The following is a 19420-nucleotide window of genomic DNA, read 5'->3' on the forward strand; positions in this document are numbered from 1 at the left end:
ACAAAATATTAACTTACCTGCCAGCTGTGGCTGGCTGCCACCACCTCTCCTCCGTCCTCTTCCTGGCTTCTGTGCAAATAGGAAGTTCCTGGGCTTCCAAGCTCCCCATAGCCAATCATACCGCTGCAATGTCAATCAATCAATCACTCAGGGAATTGTAAGAGCGCTACTTAACAGTGAGGGTCTCCAGGTGCTGGGGGGGGGGGGGGGGGGGGTCCGCAGATCTGTTTAGCCAAAGAGCCAGGTCTTGAGGGTCTTCCTGAAGGTGTTCAGGGAGGGGGCCCGTCTGATGTCTGCTGGTCGCTCGTTCTACGTCTTGGCTGCAATGTGAGAGAAGGATCCTCTGCCTGCTCTGGCTGTGTGGATGCGTGGGGTTTCGGCCAGTGCGAGGTTGGAAGACCGGAGGTTTCTTTTGGGGGTTCATGGAAGTTGATTCTGTTGTTGAGGTATTTGGGTCCGTTGTTGTGTAGGCATTTGTAGGAGTGAGGATTTTGAAAGTGACTCTTTTCTCCACATGGAGCCAGTGGAGACTGATGTGTTCATGTCGGGGGATGCCGAGGACGAGTCTGGTGGTGGTGTTCTGTATTGTCAGAGTAGGGACTTGTTGATGCCGGCGTAGAGTGCGTTTTCATAGTCCAGTCTGCTGGTGATGAGTGCGTGGGTGACTATCTTCCATGACTCAGGGGGGATCATTTGAAGGTCTTGCAGAGGATGCGGAGGGTGTTGAAGCAGCTGGAGGTGACGCGTTGACCTGTCGGTTCATGGTGAGTGATGAGTCGAGTACGATGCCGAGGTTCTTGCCGTGGTCTGAGGGGGTAGGTGGGCTTCCGAGGGCGGTCGGCCACCACGTGCTGTCCCATGCAGAAGGGGTGGTACCGAGGACGAGGACTTCTGTCTTCTTGGCTTTCAGCTTCAGGCAGCTGTTGGTCATCCAGACTGCGACATCTTGCATTCCTTTCTGGAAATTGAGTTTGGCAGTGGTGGGGTCTTTGGTGAGGGAGAGGATGAGCTGGGTGTCGTCGGCGTAGGATACGATGTTGAGGCCGTGTTGTCGGACGATGGCTGCGAGGGGGGCCATGTAGATTTTGAAGAGGGTGGGACTCGGGGATGAACCCTGTGGGACTCCGCAGGTGATTTTCGTGTGGTCGGAGAGGAAGGGTGGGAGTCTGATCCTTTGGCTTCTTACAGTGAGGAATGATCGGATCAAGTCCAGGGCTGTTCCTTGTATGCCTGCGTCGTGTAGTCTGGTGACTAGTGTGTGGTGGGAGATGGTGTCGAAGGCCGCTGATAGGTCAAGAAGGATGAGGGCTGCAGAGAGGCCTTGGTCCTGGAGGGTGCGGATGTCGTCTGTGTGGCGAATAGGGCAGTCTCTGTGCTGTGGTTGCTTCGGAATCCGGATTGGGACAGGTCGAGGATGGCGTGGCTGCGAAGGGGAGGAGCGAGATGGGCTGATAGTTCTTGAGGTCGGTGAGGTCAGCTGTGGGCTTTTTGAGCAGAGGTCTGACTTCTGTGCGCTTCCAGTCATCTGGGAAGGTGCCTGTTTTGAAGGTGGTGTTGATGGTGCGTTGTAGTTCGGATGCGATGGTGCCACGGCTCTGTGGTAGATGTGAGGGGGGCAGGGGTCCGTGGGGGCCCCGAGTGTATGCTTTTCATGGTCGAGGCCGTGTCTTTGGCCGTGATCGGTGTCCAGTTGGAGATGGTGGGCTGTCTGGTGTTTCTAGGGGGTGGGGGGCCGTCTGTGGCACCTGGTGGATGGTCAATGAAGTTTTCGTAGAGGTTTTTGATCTTGAGGTGGAAATAGGTTCCAAGCTTGTCGCAGAGGTCTTGGGATGGGGTGATGTCTGTGGCTTCGCTGCATGGGTTGGTGAATTCTTGAATGACACTGAAAAGTTCCTTGGAGTTGGTGAAGTTGGCCAGGATTTTGTTGTGGATGAAGTTCCTCTTGGTGGCTCTGATCTGGTTGTGGTAGTCTGTCATGGCATCCTTGTAGATGGTGTGGTTTTCGGTTGTCTTGGTGTTTCTCCAGTTCTTCTCCAGGTGTCTGCAGGTGTGTCTGGCTTCTTGGAGAGCGGTGGTGAACCAGGCAGCTTTCCTGGGGCGTTGTCTGTCGGAGTTGCGTAGCGGGCGAGCTCGTCTGCGCAGTCGGAGATCCAGGTGTGGAGTTCTCTGGCTGCGTCGTTTGCGTCGGGTGCACAGGTGTGGTTGTCTCGGGTGAGGGTGGAGTTAAGTGGCTCATCGGTAACCTTGCGCAAGTTCCTTCGTGGTGGGCGTGGGGCTGGTTTGGGTGCCTTGGGTTTGTTGATGGCGAAGTGTACGCAGTGGTGGTCGGTCCACGGTGGCTGCGTTGTGTGGCTGAATTGGACGCTGTTTCCTGTTGCAAAGATGGGGTCGAAGGTGTGTCCTGCTCTGTGGGCCGGTGTGTTGACGAGTTGTTTAAGTCCGATGCTGGCGAGGTTGTCACCAAGGATAGTGGAGTTGGGGTCGCTGGGGGTGTCGAGGTGGAAGTTCAGGTCTCCAATGAGTATGTAGTTTTCTGAGGCGATGGCAAGGGGTGCGATGAAGTCGGTGATGGTGGTGGCAAAGGGTGTTCGGGGGCCGGTGGGTCTGTAGACGAGGGTTCCTCGGAGTGTGGCTTTGGGGAGGTCTGTATCTGGAAGTACAGGTATTCGGCGGAGGGGAAGGTTTCGCTGGAGGTGGTGAGGCGGAGGGTGCTCTTGTGGGCAATGGCGAGGCCCTCTCCTGGGTGGTTGGGGCGGTCTTTCCTCTGGATCTTGTATCCATCTGGGATGGCGGTGCTGATGTCGGGGACGGAGGATGCGTTGGTCCAGGACTCTGTGAAGAAGGCGATGTCGGACGAGAGAGTGTCGAGTAGGTTCCAGATTTCCATGGCGTGTTTGTGTACGGAGTGTACTTTGAGGAGGATGCATTTTAGGGTGTCGCCGGTGCTGGCGTCAGCAGTGTTGGTGGCCGGGGTGGCAATGAAGGTCTGGTGGCAGTCGAGGCAGGAGAACTGGCCGTGGGTCATGTTCGGCGAGGCCTGTTGGCATTCTCTAAGTCTTCCAGGGTTGAGTGCAAGGAGGGTGGTGGTGTCGTAGCGATGGGGAGTGGGAGGTCCAGGGTTCCTGGCGCTAGCCGCAGTCGGGTCACGGATGGACGCAGAAGGGCTTGACTTCGGCGCATCAGCGGCGCGTCCACTGCGTGACCGCGCAGCGGCCGCCATTAAGTTGGGGAGGTGGGAGGGAGGAGAGGCTGGGAGGCGGAAGTGGGGGAATTCCGGGGGAGAATTCCAGGGGGGGATTCCAGGGGAGAGGGGCCGCAGGGGCAGCAGCGGCAAAAGGCGAAAGGAACAGGCATGCACGAGAAAATAAAAACAGTGGTGGAATTAGTGAAAGACACAGATGGACACAATAACAGTGGCACATCAGGGAAAAATTAGGGAAAAAACGGCTGAGAAAGGTTACGTTGGTTGCAGGCAGTCTGGTTCCAGTTGGAACAGGCAGCAGGCGCAGGAGCGGACAGCAGCCTTGAACCTCCCAAGAAGGAGGTCGGGTCTGGAGGCAAGAGACGGCACAGCAGAGTTGCGGGGAGAGTGGACCTAGACCGAGGGACCAATGGAGCATCGTGATTGGTCTGAGCGCCGCAGTTCAGCACTCTGCCAGGGACTGGGAGCCTGGGCATGTTCTCCACCCAGGCTGTAATGCAGCCTGGGTAGAGAGCATGTAAAGTGTGCATGACTGTTTGGCCAGCCCATGAGGGTTACAGCCATTGAGCACCTTATAGAGTGCCCACCACTCCTTCCCCCTGCTCTGAGATCAAAGCAACCCTGCCCCGCTCTCAAAGCTGCGAAGCTGCAGGAACAAATAAAATGATAATAACGTCAAGTTATTATCATTTTATTAGTTCTTTGCACTGCTAAAAGCAGTGGGGCGACGCTCCTCCGCCTTAACGGAGGAGCCATTCTAAATCTCATCTACCCAGAAAGACATCAAGTTGTAAATTTGTGTCTGTGCATAACATATAGTAAAATATATCATTTTAAGGAACAAAAATGAGTACCCAGGTGCGTTCATGCCACCGCTCAAAACATGTTTGCAGATTATTCCTAGGCACGCCAGAAAGAAACGCGCACCGCGTCTTCTGTGTGGTGTCTTCACAGTGGACTAGCAGATCCGGGTGGAGTTGGTTTGGGCACTTACGTCAGAGATGCCAATCACCATACAGAGGGCTCTTAGCCTGCTGAATGATTTGTGCTTTTAAAAATATACATTTACACTTTAAACATTATGCACTGCTACAGTATGTCTAAAGAATGTATTTTTATGATTCTAAATGCTTCTATAATATGACACCTTTGTATAATTTTTGAGTTGGTTCAATAAATATTAGCATAAACTCCATATAAGGGTTATTTTCAAAAATCTTTGCTTTGACTAAATTCCATTCTGAAAGGTACTTATTTATATTACCATTCAGGCTGGTATGTATCTGCCATAAGTGTCAGTTTAGGAGGTGCATGGCGTGTGGAACCTTTTAAAGGAAAACCGTGTGCTCTGAGGAACATGGATGTTTATTTACGGATCTTGGTTGTGGACTCCTATTTTGGTACAGATTGTAGGTCAAAGTATCTCATGGGGGTATGCTTGTGGTCATGGAAATATGTCTTGTGAAACGTGCCTGTAAATTGAAAAAGTTTTTTTTTTATTATTTATTAAAATAGGGGATGCCAGGACCACCAGGAGAAGATGGTGTTCAAGGGAAGGATGGGCCTAAGGTAAGTTGTAACTTTCTGTATCAAAATGCTTCAATGTGCATATATTTTGTGCCTTTAAAAACAGCTGAAACGCCCAGATGTACAGACCCAAAGCACCTTCAGTATTTTAAAAATGTTTTAAGTGATTCCATAAGTTGTTGCTGAAACATTGACAGCCTTTTTTGTGCCTTTGTGGAAACGTGTAATAATTGTTGGTGAACCGCTTCTATTGTATCTGCAGAAGCAACCGTGCCCCAGGACTTCTGATTTTTCCTATAACTTCCACTTCACAACGCACTTTTTTGTGTCATTGTGGCCCTTCTAACTATAAAGGCAGGGGTTGCAGTGCTGACCGTAAATTCATATATTGAGGCACAGCAGCTCTCAGAAGCTTGCCTCATGGTTAAACCAAATGGTCAAGATTAGAAAATTTGATTTTTTTATATTCTTTTGGAAACAATGGTAGCAATGTATGTTTTTAGCATATGGTCGAAATTTGGTATATGTACTAGAATCGATACTCTGCCATTACCAGAGTACATCTAAGAGGGAGGGGAAACACATTATTAGATTGAGGTTTCACTTTCCCCTTAGTGTTACTCCATCCCTTAGGGATACATAATAAAGTTCTGAGATTGTCCACCAGATTTAGTTTTATTTCCGACACTCCCTTCACTGACCTCTGCAACACTCACCTACATCCGCAGGTCACCTATGATTCTCACTCCAAGACAATACTTTAAGTGATCTTCTCCCGCATGGGGAGTTGTGACCAACACCACAAACGTCTGCGAGTGGTGTGAGGAGGAACCTATGATGAAGCATGCCACCTGAGTGTGGGTGAAGGTTCTTACCCTAAACAAAGAAATGTGTCACAAAGAGACTGCTACAGTGACAGCCATCCAGTGTGAGTGGTTCTTCTACTCTAGTGGATTGTCACACTGCTATTTGTTAGGACTTCATATTTTTCCCAGAAGTGATTGAATGTACTTATTTATATAATTATTTATTTTGTATGGATTCCTACAAAATGATAAATAAATGAAAACACATCTACTTTCACTTGCAGGCCTCTGTCACTGCATTTGCATCAGCCCTTAGCAGTGTGGAACACAGTTCAACTCATCTAATGAATATTGATTAGCGGGACTATGTGCAATTTACTCTGACTGTTCATTTTCCCCCTAATGAGTTAATGCATCGCCTGAGGAGCAAATGGAGACATAATCATTCAGGGGTTCTTCTCTTGAACAGGGCTGTACTGCAGGTAGACCCTTTGATATCTCTGTCCCTGAACTAAAAAACTGAAAAGAACCTATTCACCAGTAAAGGTGTAAGTGTATGGACAGAGATTTAGATATTTCCTGGGGATCCATTTTTTTCTCGAATTTATAATTTGTATACCTAGAAAGCAGTGCCAGTTTCAGGTTTCCCGGTGTAATGCTGGGAATGCCACGTCACAATTCCCGCAAGCACCTGTTCCCACTGTGCAGAAATCTATACAGCTTAGAAATCCACACAGGAACAATAGAGCCTCCCTGTGAAAGTGCATGGGTTTTTTTCTCCACTGGAAAATATTTTTCCCTGTGCTAGAAAGCTCTTCCCCCACGCCCTCAGCAAACCTCGGGGTGAGTCTTGCCCTCCGCAGCCTGGAAAGGAGTTAGTGCTCCCCTTGGCTTGAGTAACTTTACAACCATTTTTAGGTGAAGGTTTGGGAATGCCTTCAAACAGACATATTTGCTGGCAACCTCAGACAGAATACCCTCTTCCAATGCCTTGAATAGAAATTACGACTGCGGATTCCTCTGCACTCGTGGTGGACAGATTCACAACCATAAATGCATTTACACCAACGAGCAAACCTTTTGTGAATCTTTGATAGGCTTAAATGAGGTGTTATTGGCCTTAATTTTACGTTTATGACCAAAATACGTTTGTGAATAGAACACAAATTATATACCCTGACTTGAGAAGCTGATCTGTCATTGCACTCCTTGGTATGGTGAACAAGAAATGTGACTTCATTTTCAGACCAACATTTTCAAGCAGTGCCAGATATATTAGAGTAATTTGTTTCTGTACCGACATATAAGTCATCTGATGCTCTGCTCAATGATACTTCTTGAAGATTTGGGTTTCCAACCAGCATAACTGGCTCATTATTATCAGCCACTGCGCCGCCATGCCAACACCATCCATCACCTTATGACGAATCGTGTTCAACATATAGATTCCTATGTAAAAATCAACAAAATCGTAATCTCACAGAAACAAAGTAGGGTGTTTTCTTGGGTAATTATTACTTTGGAGAATACTATTTTTTAACGTTATCTATTCCAGGTAAACTCTCAGACTAATGCCATATTCCAAAGGCAATGTATCTTTAGAAATTAATTTCTCATCTAAATACAAATGTCTTCCAAGATGTTAACAAAACACAGACCTATTCCTAAAATGTTTGAATGGTCTGTGGGGTCTCATTAAAATATAATTTCCCCATAAAAAAGAATTATGAACGTATTCATGAATCTAACTTTCACACACACAAACCAAAAAGAAATATTGATTGCTCCCACACTCCCAAGACTGGACGTGTTTGTGTTAAGAAAACTTTCCAACTATTAGACGGCTCAAATTCAGACAATCCAAATACAGCAGCCATGTTAGATCTGGGCTATAATCCATGACAGTCCCTGGAATGTAGCCTGAGGATGCTTGGATGACTTTTGATTCACACTTGAGGATCCTTCAAGGTACTGTGTCTTGTCCAGACCCCCCACATTAAGATCAGACTATGAAGCTCTAGCAGAGCACACCTCTCTCTTTGTTTTACCCCTTCTTCGCATTGCCAGTGCTTGCTGGACGTCATTTTCCTTTGTGATTCAGTGTTCTAACATAGGGGTAATTTTTTAAGTAACAAGGACTGATATTTTTATTGTTTGCATGCTTAGCAATACTTCATTATGCATCAATGAATATTGAGTCCATGAATTCTATATACATACAGTGCCAGCTTTATGGCGATGCGACCGGTGCCGTTGCACTAGGTGCCAAGGTCAAGGTCACCGCATGACAGGCTGAAGTGAGATAAGAGTAGCCTGCAGAGATCTTGTGTACCCCAGCATTTACTGCAGATATTACAAGGGCATGATACCTTTGGCTGCTGATGCACATGAGGGAAAGATCCTAAATGTATCTTTCCACAGTTTCAACTTGTGATATAGTAGCATAGAGAGTAAATATTTCTGCTGCAAAGCACAACAAGTGACCTGTAGATCACAGATTAGTATGGTGATAGCTCAGTGGGTTACTACTTTGTCAGATAGATCCTTTTGTTACTTGGAGTATATAAGTAACAACCCTTATAATACAGCACACTGAGCTATCGACTGGCATCAAAGTGCTGTATGCAAATAGACCCTTATTGTTTTTCCCCTCAATCATTTGTTATTCTAAGGTTGCTAAAAAAGGTTCCTTTGGGTAGCAATACAATTGTATTAGTATGAAACCCCAATCATTGTGTTACGTTTATGGGGTGCATTTACAAACACTTTGCGCCTGGTTTACATCACAAATGTGATGCAAACCAGGTGCAAGTTGCTGTTTTGGGGCTTACTTTCTAGAACAAATCCTGAACTGCATTAGACTGTAGCCCTAAAGTAACACATATAAGCTCTTTGTGCTACTTTACGTCAAAGAAACATACAACGGGTGGTAAATGAGCTTCCCATGCTCTCACCCATGGATTTTGATACTATTTACTATTTACTAACTTTGGTAGAAAGGGATTGGCATTAAAAAATTACTCCTCGGGGCAGGTGGAAAGCTGGTGAAAAGATTTGTCTCCAAACTTTTTCACCTTTGCATGTGTGCTCCACCATGCAGCACACATACAAGGTGGTAAAGTGTTAAACTTTGTCAAAGCATCGAATTTTGTGCAGAGAGTGTACCCTTATAAGATAAAATCCAAGCTTGGCATCAAGCAAGCACCCTTACACTATGGTGCAATGGTGTGTGCATTGGCACAAGGGAGCCTAAGATACGCCAGCACTAGCGGAGAGAGCAACAGCACCATATCTTATAGATATGGTGCGGTTGTGTGCTCTCTTTTTCACACAATGCAGCACAGCACGTTTGGTTACTGCATATCATAAAAACTTAGTTAATCTGTCCCTCATTTCTCCAGACCAAGCCCTTTCAACATATAATGCCTACCAATCAGTATTTAATTTGTGTTTGTGGTTTCCTGTGCTTGACACCGGCACTTAATTCTCAACACAGGCATTTATTACAGTCTGCCACATGAGGCACTATTTCTCTAATTAAAAAATGACCACAACAACAGCTGTTTATTAATTAAATATACATAAAAAATGGCTAGTACCTTCCGTCCAAGACATTCTTTAAGCATTAGGTTCCTGGTGGAATAGCCTCCATTGTCACTCTTGTAGGATTGTGATAGTAGTTGTGTTGGTACTTTGATTGGCAGTGATGGTTGGGGCAGTGGGTGGTGTAATCTGCAAAGACCCCCTGACGAGGGACCTTATTTAATTTACAAATTAAGCACTGCTACTAGTATAAATGACATGTGACTCCTACACCTTGTAGCGCTCATTGTCTTAAGTAACATTTCCTATACCTTGATGTGCACACTTGTATGGCTCATTGACTCCGTATAATATGTTTGTGATGTAAAGTGCTCTGACAGACTATAATGGGTTGATTAGGGCTATAAAATAAATACATGTGAAATACAGGATATGGGGCACCATTAGAGGGTGATAGAGGGGTAATCGGTGAAGAAGAAGAAGGTCTTGGGGGGCACCAATAAAGATTGTTGCACCAGGCCCCACTAACGCTAAACCCATCCCTGCACACATACATAATTTAATCCCACTTAAAGGCTCTGCACCCTGTAGCCAGTGCCAAGACACCCTTGGGTATTTACGTTCTAAACAAATAAATGTAACACAACCTAACATACAGGTAACTGACCAGTTGCCCCTTGTAGAAATGTGCACGCCTGTGTTGTTTGTTCTCCAATTGCGAGGAGTCAGAGAAATTGATATATGGGTCTTTGGGGCCAGGACCTCCCGCTCTCAACACCAAACATCCTTTTACGATCACTGGACTAGTCCTCAACGGAGTGATCATACATGCCATTTTGATCATCATCATCCGTTCACAGGCAGGGCTGGGCATCTGATTGCAACGGCGACATTTAGGGCTTGCCGTGCACATCCGTTCGAGCCCTGTTCCAGCCTTTGATACCATCTAAAACAGTGAAATTACTCCAGTGTTCCATGGAAAAATATTGCTTTTAGTGTGTGCTCAGAGTTGCTGTTATATTTAATCTTGTTGACTTTCCGCTAGGGGGAGCAGGGAGACCGAGGCCCTCCTGGGGAGGATGGCGAAAAAGGTGAAACCGGAAATCCAGGAATTACAGGGCCTGTTGGGGAATCTGGCAGAATGGGTCCAGTGGTAAGTATTGAAGGTCTTGTATTTAAAAGAAATGTATTTCTTTTTAAGAAAGGGCATATTCAAGAAAATTAAGTTTAACTTTTTTGGTTGTGTGATATAGATATTCATTATTATGATAATAAAGTACAGAATATAAACATAGCCCTTTTGTAAGATTTACCTTATCCATTTTTAACTTCAATTTGAGATTGTCTACTAGTAGATTTGGTTCAAAGTACTTCTCTTGAAGTGTTGTAACTTGAAGCTCTATTTACAATCTAAACCTGCTTAAGGCAGAAACTTTCAAGATTTTCCTGCCTGCCACGAAAATATGCTTTGCACAAATACATTTCTGAAACATTCGCACCTAATGCATATTCATTGCTTCATTGCACTTCCTACTCAACCACCTGGTTATTTCTCACTGTTTTCATCTGCAGGGGCCTGAAGGAAAACCAGGAAATCCAGGTATCCGTGGTCGCCCAGGAAAAAAGGTAACTATTTGCTACAATATTATCTCAGGCTTCCTTTCTATCTCGGATCTGAATGACATAACTAGCAATTTGGGCACACTTGGCAATAGAGTGGTGCAGTATGGAACCAATGCAGGGCATCCCCATGAACATCTGTGGTTGGTTTAATCCAGGAAATGATGATGATTGTTATTGTCAGGAAATAAACATTTGTGATGGCTGGCAGAACTAACTCTTCCTCTCGTCGTCTATTTTCCGGGTACCTTTTTTACTCTTTTCCTTATCCTAAGAACATGAAATTGTCATTTTTCCTCAAGCATTGTCCAAACCTTTTTGCCCACGATCTCATCAAGGCCCCCGTGGTCTCTTTCCTTTTCTGTCTTAATATTTGGACATTTCCTTTTCCTCCCAAATACCAAAACTGTCAAAATATTTCCTCAAGGTGAAATTGAGGATAGCAAATCACTCGAAAATTCTCCTCTTATCACCCGTAAGGCTCACATCTCATAACATCATTCAGTTTCTTTGCATACCCAACTATTCCTTAAACATCCTACAGTTTTTTTGTTTTTCACCACTCGCTATTTAACTTCTTTAACCTCTTTTTGTTTGATTTTCACACATTGACCTCAACTCCAATCTGACATTCGAAGACTGTTGGCCATCACCCCCTATGCCTTATCTTTTGATTCAAGGGGATATCTTTTTTTTCCCACCGTCGTTCGATGCTCAGACAGGGACTGGGAGTCTGCATGTACTCCACCCAGGCTGTGCAATACAGCTGGTGGAGAACATGCAAAGTGCGCATGACTGTTTGCCTGGCCCAAGATGGCCAGGCAAACTGTCATGCGCACTTAGAGAGTGCCCACCACTCCTCCCACTGGCCCCTGCACTGGCCAGCTCACCCCCTTCACCTAGTCCAGTATGGAAAAATAAACTGATAATGACATTGCTTTATCATCATTTTATGTTTCCTTTATGAACTGCTCACAGAGTAGTTTGGGCGACCCTCCTCTGCCTTAGCGGAGGAGCTGCTGCTGCTGCTATTCTTCATCCTTTTCCTACATGAGCACAAGACATTTATGCCATGCGCTTTCCATGGGCAAATTATTTTCTTATATTTGCAGTTCCTCACAAATGTTTTAAAGCTTCTTAATAAGCAAATTCTAAAATATTTGCCAAATTCATTGCTTTCGCATATCTGAAGTTCGTTTTCAAACTAAGGTTATTTCCTATGCATGTGTTTAAACTAGTCATCATAAACTAGTATAAAGACTGGTGTGAAGACTAAGGACCTCATATGAGGTTTTCAATTCCGTACCACAAGGGCATGATCTATGCCGACACCACCATAAACCTGGGAGCAAGAAATTTAGAACCTGGAGTCAAAGAAACCAATGCAAATTATGACATTCCTAACTTTTGGCTTTCCATTATAGTAATTCACATTCGCTTAGTTAAATAATAAAGTTTATAAAGTTATGGTTTACACACTGTATGCGTGTTGTAGATAACATGCTTAATGGAGAAATCTGATTAATTCCTATTTTCCTAACCCTGCATGTGAACAAAGTGCATTTATCAGAGTGCACATGTATTGGATTAGGCAATCAAAAATGGTTCTAATTATTTATTTTTTTTATCTCAAAGTTTATTGAGTTTTGTGGTACATTCCGGCCGAAGCCGATTGCATACATTCAGGATACAATACATTACAGAATAGTACCAGTATATCCAAACAACAGTAAAGCCGGAAATCATTCAGACCAACAGAGTAAACTTTGCACAGGCTACACAGTGTTCCCTATTTGTGTGAGGTGTCCTAAGAACTTACATGCATGACTGGGATGTCGTGGCCTATGGATATGCATCTTTCTATACAAGCACTGCCTGACTATGGAGGGTCCAGGAATGGCGGGGGGGCCTTATTATCTTTTAATTTAATTTCTTTCTCTTAAAATTACTTTTCACCAGTTCTTAATTTGAGCCAGTGATTGCAGGTGGGGGCCCACCGGTACCCCCTTATTCAAGGAAAGGCACTTATTGTTCCTCATTACACTTTGACTCAGGACAAGAGAGAAACATACAGGTGGGACATAAGGTAGAAGAGAAACACAGAAAAAAGTGAGAAACAGAGAAAGCAGGAATGACAACGAACCAGAGTGAAATAAAGAGACAGGGAGTGTCTGTCAGTGAATTAAAAAGTCATGAGGTAGAATCAAAGCTATGCATTCAGTAGCGCGGCTGTCGGCTTCTGTTCAAACTTTTGGATCCCAGCACTTAGTCTTTTCCAAATTAAGCACTGTTTTTTACTAATATTCTTTTACATCCTACACACATATGAAACCTAGTGTAACTGGTGCAGTCTAGCACCCTTTTAATACCTTCTGTACAGTGCTTAATTTGTAGAAAAATAAGTGTCAGCACTCTTGTCAGGAGGCCTCTGCAGCTTGCACCATACATTGCCCCTGCCATGCTGCCAATTATAGTAACAACACAACTACTAACCATCACACTCCTACAAGTATGACAGCTCGGACTATTCCAGGCCCCAAAAGCAATAAGAATGGCATGGGTAGTAGGTAATAGTAATTTTTATTGTATATTGAATTAATAATTAACTGTTGGTGTGTTCATTTCTAAATTAGCCAGATTGTGCCACCTTGTGGCAGACTGTCACAAGTACAGGTGTTGATAATTAAGTCCTGGTGCTGCGCACCAGAAACCACAGGCTCAAATTAAACCCTGCTCCTATACATTCATTATTGAGATGTAGCATAGATGTGCTAATTCTTTACAAATGTTTGTAAATATGTATTAAGGTAAAATTGAATGAGTGTCATATTTATTTACATTTTCACTGACCACTCCACAGACTCGCTTCTGAGAATGCCCACTGGTGCATCTCAAGTATAAATCTCAAAGTGTGTAGTCCAGGCATCAATGAGTACATCACACATTTATACATTGCATTAATGTGTGCTAGTTTAGAAAAACTCTTTTTAAATCAAGCCATGAAAGATGATAGTGCAATATTTACTTTTTTTGCTATCTGTAGGTTGTGATTTTTATGTTATGATGCAAATCTCTTTTAATCTTTGTGACAATATCAAAACAGGGAGAAAAAGGACAGATGGGATTTATCGGGGAAATTGGTGAAATGGGTGACCATGGTCCACTTGGAGAATTGGGGCCTAAAGGAGCAAGAGGAACACGAGGCCTAGTGGTGAGTATGCTTCCTCTGTAGATTCGCAGATTAAAGTTCATGTACAAGTTCACCTCAGACACATGTACATTACTTATTTTACAAGTTTGCAAGTCAAAGCTCGATTAGATAGCATTGTTTGATGTATTTCATGAACATACCAGTGGGCAATGTTGGAGAGGACCCATGCTAAAATCATTTTTTTAATTAATTATGCAATACCTTACCAATTTATCTACTGTTAAATATTATTTTATTTGTTGGATCGCGCTACACTCACTTTCAGTCAAATTTCAATTAGTGGCAAAGAAATGGAGACTTTAAAATGCGGTCTTAATTGTGGGAGCATTTTTATTTATCTGATTTAAATATTTGCTGTTGGTTGGACAGTGGAGGTACAGTCCTTTGCATAAAACACTTTTATGCAGCAAGAGAAAGCATCTGGTACATGGATTGTTGTTCATACAACATTATAGTCTTTGTGGCACATGGCACATTGCACACTGCTGTGCCGCTGCTTCAACAGTCAAGCAATGCATCTCAGTCTATCTTAGAGAAAAGAGAACTCCACTAAAGTGTTAATTTTGAAATAGCAAAGTTTTGAATGTTGGAATGTTTATGATGGAAAATATGCCAATTATAAATCAAACCAAACACTGTAAAAACTGAGAGCTGATGATAGTCATCAATCAAATTATAGTTGTTACTTGAAAACAAATTGGATCCTTTGACCTTTACATTAGATGACAGCACAGATGCTGAAGGACAAAGATCAAATACTGTGAACAGAAACAAAAGCTGCCAAGGAGAGGAGGGCAGAAAAACACGACTAAGTATCAGTTAAAGAGCTGATGTGGAGAAGCATACATATTGATTTAGGAGACAATGTAAGAGCTTGAATTGTATTGAGGGGTAAATGGAGGATTGTGGTAGCCAGTTTAAAAGCTCACATCTTAGCCAGCTGAAATATGTAGTGAGAAAACACAATTGAGCCTGTGAGGGAGGTAATTCTAGTATCAATGTAAGAGTTTACAGTTGATTGAAGAGATAAGGGGACTAATATAATAATTATTCCAAAGCAGTAAAAACAATGTTGAGGTAATCTGTGAATTAGTATGGAGAAACAGCGAGGATTCAGAAAGATAAACTATGCACTGATATTGGGATATAAAATACACACTGACCATCAAACTAAGAAGGCTATTAAGACATATACACACACATACACACACACATATATATACATCCAGAAGTCATACCTTTACCATGTACAATATAGCAACAAAACACATTTGATTGCAATGCACTGCTATTACAGTAAAAGCACAAATTTAAGATGTCACAGGACACTTATATTCAAATACAGTAGAAACAAATCCGTTCCACTTTCTCAGATTCTCTATTTGAGAAATATATTACATAATCTCACAGTAATCTACAAGATTTCACGTGAAATGAAATAGCTTGTTTTTTAGACAACTTAAGTTGAACAGCAGCATGTGGCTAAACTCCGTAGTGAACTGTCAAGAAAAGGAAAAAATTAGCACATGTTCAGACATTTGTCTGCTGTAATACCAAACCTTATCATCAGTAAGGCATTTCCTCAGACGGGCACTTGAGGTGAGTGAGGTTGGTTATGGCTCCAACATGGCTCAATTTCCATCCTAACAAGGAGCGAAAGTGCGATTTGGAGAATTTCCAGAACCGTATACCTCTCAAAGCCAGTTTTACACATTCAACATTCATTATATTTAGTTTTTTAACATCTTGTTTATAATACCAGACTACACCAAAGACTACAGAACAAAATAAAACAAAAGGGTTCCCAAATTATAATTCAACTATAAATCAACTTAAATAAATATATTGTGCTTTTTCAATCAATTCAAAAGATATCTAGCAAAATAGTAAATAGCTTAAAAAAGAGGAGGCACATTCACAGGCAGTGATGGATGGAGTGTGGGGGGGAACTGCATTACTTTCACCAGTGGCTGAGTGCTGCTCTTCCTCAACAATATAATCCAAAGGTTCATTATATGTACAAATGAATAATATGTACAAATGAATAATATAAAGCATACCTTAATGTATTCAGTGGACATCAAAATATTGCATGAAACTAGGTCAGGTAGCCATGGTGGAATCATGCAGAGCGATTATTATTGAACTGACTCCAGATTTTGAGGTATTTATTGTAGCTATTGCAAGTGGGTGGGTGTGGTAACCAGGATTCAGGTTTATCAATACAATGGTTTGACCCTATATTGTGCCACCAAAGATCAATATTTGGATTTTTCTGTGGAGTCTAGTAAGAACTTTTAGCCATTTTAGCTGCTTCTAAGAAAACATTGCCTGTTGGGGGGTGGGAGGGTACACATTATTGTCCTCTACATAATCACATACAATACTTAATAGCCTAAAACACACAGTTAGATTGAAATGTACTAAGCAGCATTATACCCTTGCATTTCACTACTTATTCCTAAAAGATTGCAAATGCTGTATTAAGGCGAGAGCATCTAACTTTACATATCCAAGATATAAACACAACAAGATTGCTTGCAGCGACCATTCAAATGTGTTGAACGTGTGCCCGCTGCATTGGATGCAGAGGTAAAACATTCCAGATTTTGACCTTTATGATACCCTAGCCTGTAGTCAAATTGAGAGAGTCTATTGCTGGGCTATGTACCTATAACTCTATTGGTCACTGAAAATAAGTTAAAATTCAGCTAATACTATACGGAGAGGAGGAGTCTGATATTCTAATTGGAGTGGCAGAGGCCTATGACACAAACCTTAAAAGCATGTGAAGCTTAGCAGTGAGATACTAGTACAACTTTAAGTTCCTCACACCCAGATGTATGAGTCTTTGAGTAACACACTTAGTGGATGTGTTTGAGTTTTAATAATCGAGTGTACAAATTAAGTGAAAATATAATTGGTCCATACTTCAATAGATCTAATAAATTTAAGCATGATTTATTATGTGTATGGAACATACATTACTTAATATGCTGAGGACATGCCATCATGTGACAGAAAAGCAGAATTATCAATTTGGCCTCTTTATTCCACTGCATGATTCCTTTTTTATTGTAGGCTATTGTTCAATTTCTTTCCCTTTTAAAGGTTTGTTCTAGTCCACACTACTTCAACTGAGAGCTGAAAGAACACTGACATCATAAACGTACCGAGTTATTTCAATGATACCATTCATGATGTAAATAATGATGTCACATATTACATCATGAGTGACGTTATTGATGGGGGTATAGACTGGTCTTGTGGTTCAGTGGACTAATGCATCTGTTCGAGGACTATGTGTTTGATTCCTCGGTCCACTCAGCCTTTCATTCTTTTAGAAGTCGACAAGATAAGTGGAGTTAAGTTGGGTACCGATAAATATTTATTATACGTCAATAGTACAAAGAGACCTGCGTGCGATAAACGTGCCCTCTACAGACTCACCTGTTATGGTTGGTGTCCTGAGCAGTACATGGTGTGGATTGGCATTGAGGTTGCATTAGTTCCTTAATACTTGATTTTTAAATGTGCATAGTTTTTGGGTGCTTGACACTTCATTGCTTCAACAATGGCATCTGATTGTCATCCACAGACCCTCAGCTAAACCTTAATTAATAGTTTGGGAGCAAATGTTTGGTGACAATTCACCAAGTACTCTCCCTTACAAAGCCTTTTTATTGTTGCCTATTAAATATTTTCAGGTCACTGTGTGGCAAGGTGACAGCATTTAGAAAATGATATAACCCCATCAACCAATCACAAACAGCCATGTTTTCGTAAGGCAGGGCATTCCACTGTTTCTAAACAGGAAACAATATGAACCAAGTAAAAGACAGATTTTATTTTTTGAAACATTTTTATGACTTTATTTTTTTCTTTAAAAATACAACACCATTGTTCCCTTTCTCAATGGAAATATGTGTAGCCGCGGCTTAAATAGTGTGAGACCCCTGGTTGTACACAATCAGAAAATGTAATATTTTCCTAATTTAGATTTCCTGGAAAATTTGCGGATGTTTGTATTTATTTATGTTAACTAAAAATTGCAGAGAGCACAAGGAAAACGTGTGCAGCCTTAACTCTGAATCTGAGCTGTAGTATCCCATCGATTGAATAAGTGTCACCCAATTCAGTGATGAGATATTAGAAACTGAAAAATACGAAGAAGGACATTTCTGAGACAATGCCATGCCGGCTGAAAACATCAAATTGCATTTAAAATAACGTCCATTTTAAAGGCACCTTGATAGTATTAGAAAAGTATACCATATCAAAGAGAATGAGTGCATCAAACTAAAAAATGCAGGCAAATTTACAAATTTCAATGTGCAGGTTACTTTTAATGTATTGTTAGAATAAAACAAGTGGACACAGGACACGGATTTACGTTTGCGAAAATAAAATAAAATTTGTATGCAATGATTGTGATTAAAAAAACTGATTCCGTTTTCTGAATGTGTGTTTTTAATTTAATAGGGGAATATAGGACTGATGGGGCCCGAGGGAGAACCTGGAATTCACGGATACGGGGTGAGCTATGCTATTAATCCTTTCAATATATATATTTTTTTTCTTCTATTGGTATGGTTTTTACCATGTGCTGCAATTTTTCATCTGCGAGCGTGACTCACTAAAACAACAAATCCATTTAAAGGCAATGATAGCTGAAGATGTAGTTGTCTGTATCCTGGGACAGTAATGGGCCCTCCCATTTCTGGCAATATGATAGTGTAATGCTTCAAAGTCAAGATAAAACTCTCTCATGTAAGCAGGTCCTTAAGCAATATTAGGAAAGTAATGTCTACCCTTAACGAGAGCCAATTCCAGTAGAATAGTTTAACATAACCGGGTCATGAACACAAAAAGGCTTAAAATTGAGCTTAAATTGTTATTCCAAATCAAAATTGTTTAAATTGCAGTCTAGAGATACATATAGGCAAAAATATGCCACTGTGAGTGCTCCAGCATCAATCTTTCTGTTTCTCAGGGAGACCAGTTGTATTTAAGTGTCTGGAAATTACAGTTGCACCTCTCACATTCCTATAAGAAGCTCTCACAGAAATGTATCACGGGAAAGTGCACTGTCAATTCAGGATACTGGCTTAGGTCTCAATACTTCTGAAAGTGCTTTTAACAATCACTTTGTTAGTATTGCAGAGCTTAATTTGTAAAAGAATAAGTGCTTGGGCTCTCATCAGGAGGCAACTTTCACCAGCCCATTTCTCATTTTAGCGCCACCTAAAACAAAACTAACTACTAGTTATGAAAGTGGGGAGAGAATTTGGCATAATGGCCACATCTGCCGACTTTGGAGCTTGGGAACCAGGTTTGGGTCTCGGCGTCGGCTCAACATATTGTGATTCGGGGCAAATCAATTAATCTCCCAGTGCCTACCCTACATGAATATTTCCTTAACTGGTGCTCATTAAAGCGCTGGTGTTGATGATTAAGCACAAGAAACCACCATCTCAAGTTAAGCACTGATACCTCATAGTCCGGTATTTC

At 42.3% G+C, this 19420-nt stretch overlaps 1 protein-coding gene across 1 annotated transcript in view; it reads left to right on the forward strand.

Moving 5' to 3' along the window:
* Positions 1 to 19420, forward strand: part of COL24A1 (collagen type XXIV alpha 1 chain) — an 826732-nt gene that overhangs the window by 658962 nt on the left and 148350 nt on the right. Inside the window, exons 36-40 of the mRNA XM_085602067.1 lie at positions 4718 to 4771; positions 10124 to 10231; positions 10651 to 10704; positions 13802 to 13909; positions 18392 to 18445. Coding sequence (XP_085458193.1) covers positions 4718 to 4771; positions 10124 to 10231; positions 10651 to 10704; positions 13802 to 13909; positions 18392 to 18445 — 378 coding nt within the window. The remainder of the gene's footprint in view (positions 1 to 4717; positions 4772 to 10123; positions 10232 to 10650; positions 10705 to 13801; positions 13910 to 18391; positions 18446 to 19420) is intronic.

The sequence above is a fragment of the Triturus cristatus genome, chromosome 4_2, assembly GCF_964204655.1.
Source record: "Triturus cristatus chromosome 4_2, aTriCri1.1, whole genome shotgun sequence".
Classification (NCBI taxonomy): Eukaryota; Metazoa; Chordata; class Amphibia; order Caudata; family Salamandridae; genus Triturus; species Triturus cristatus.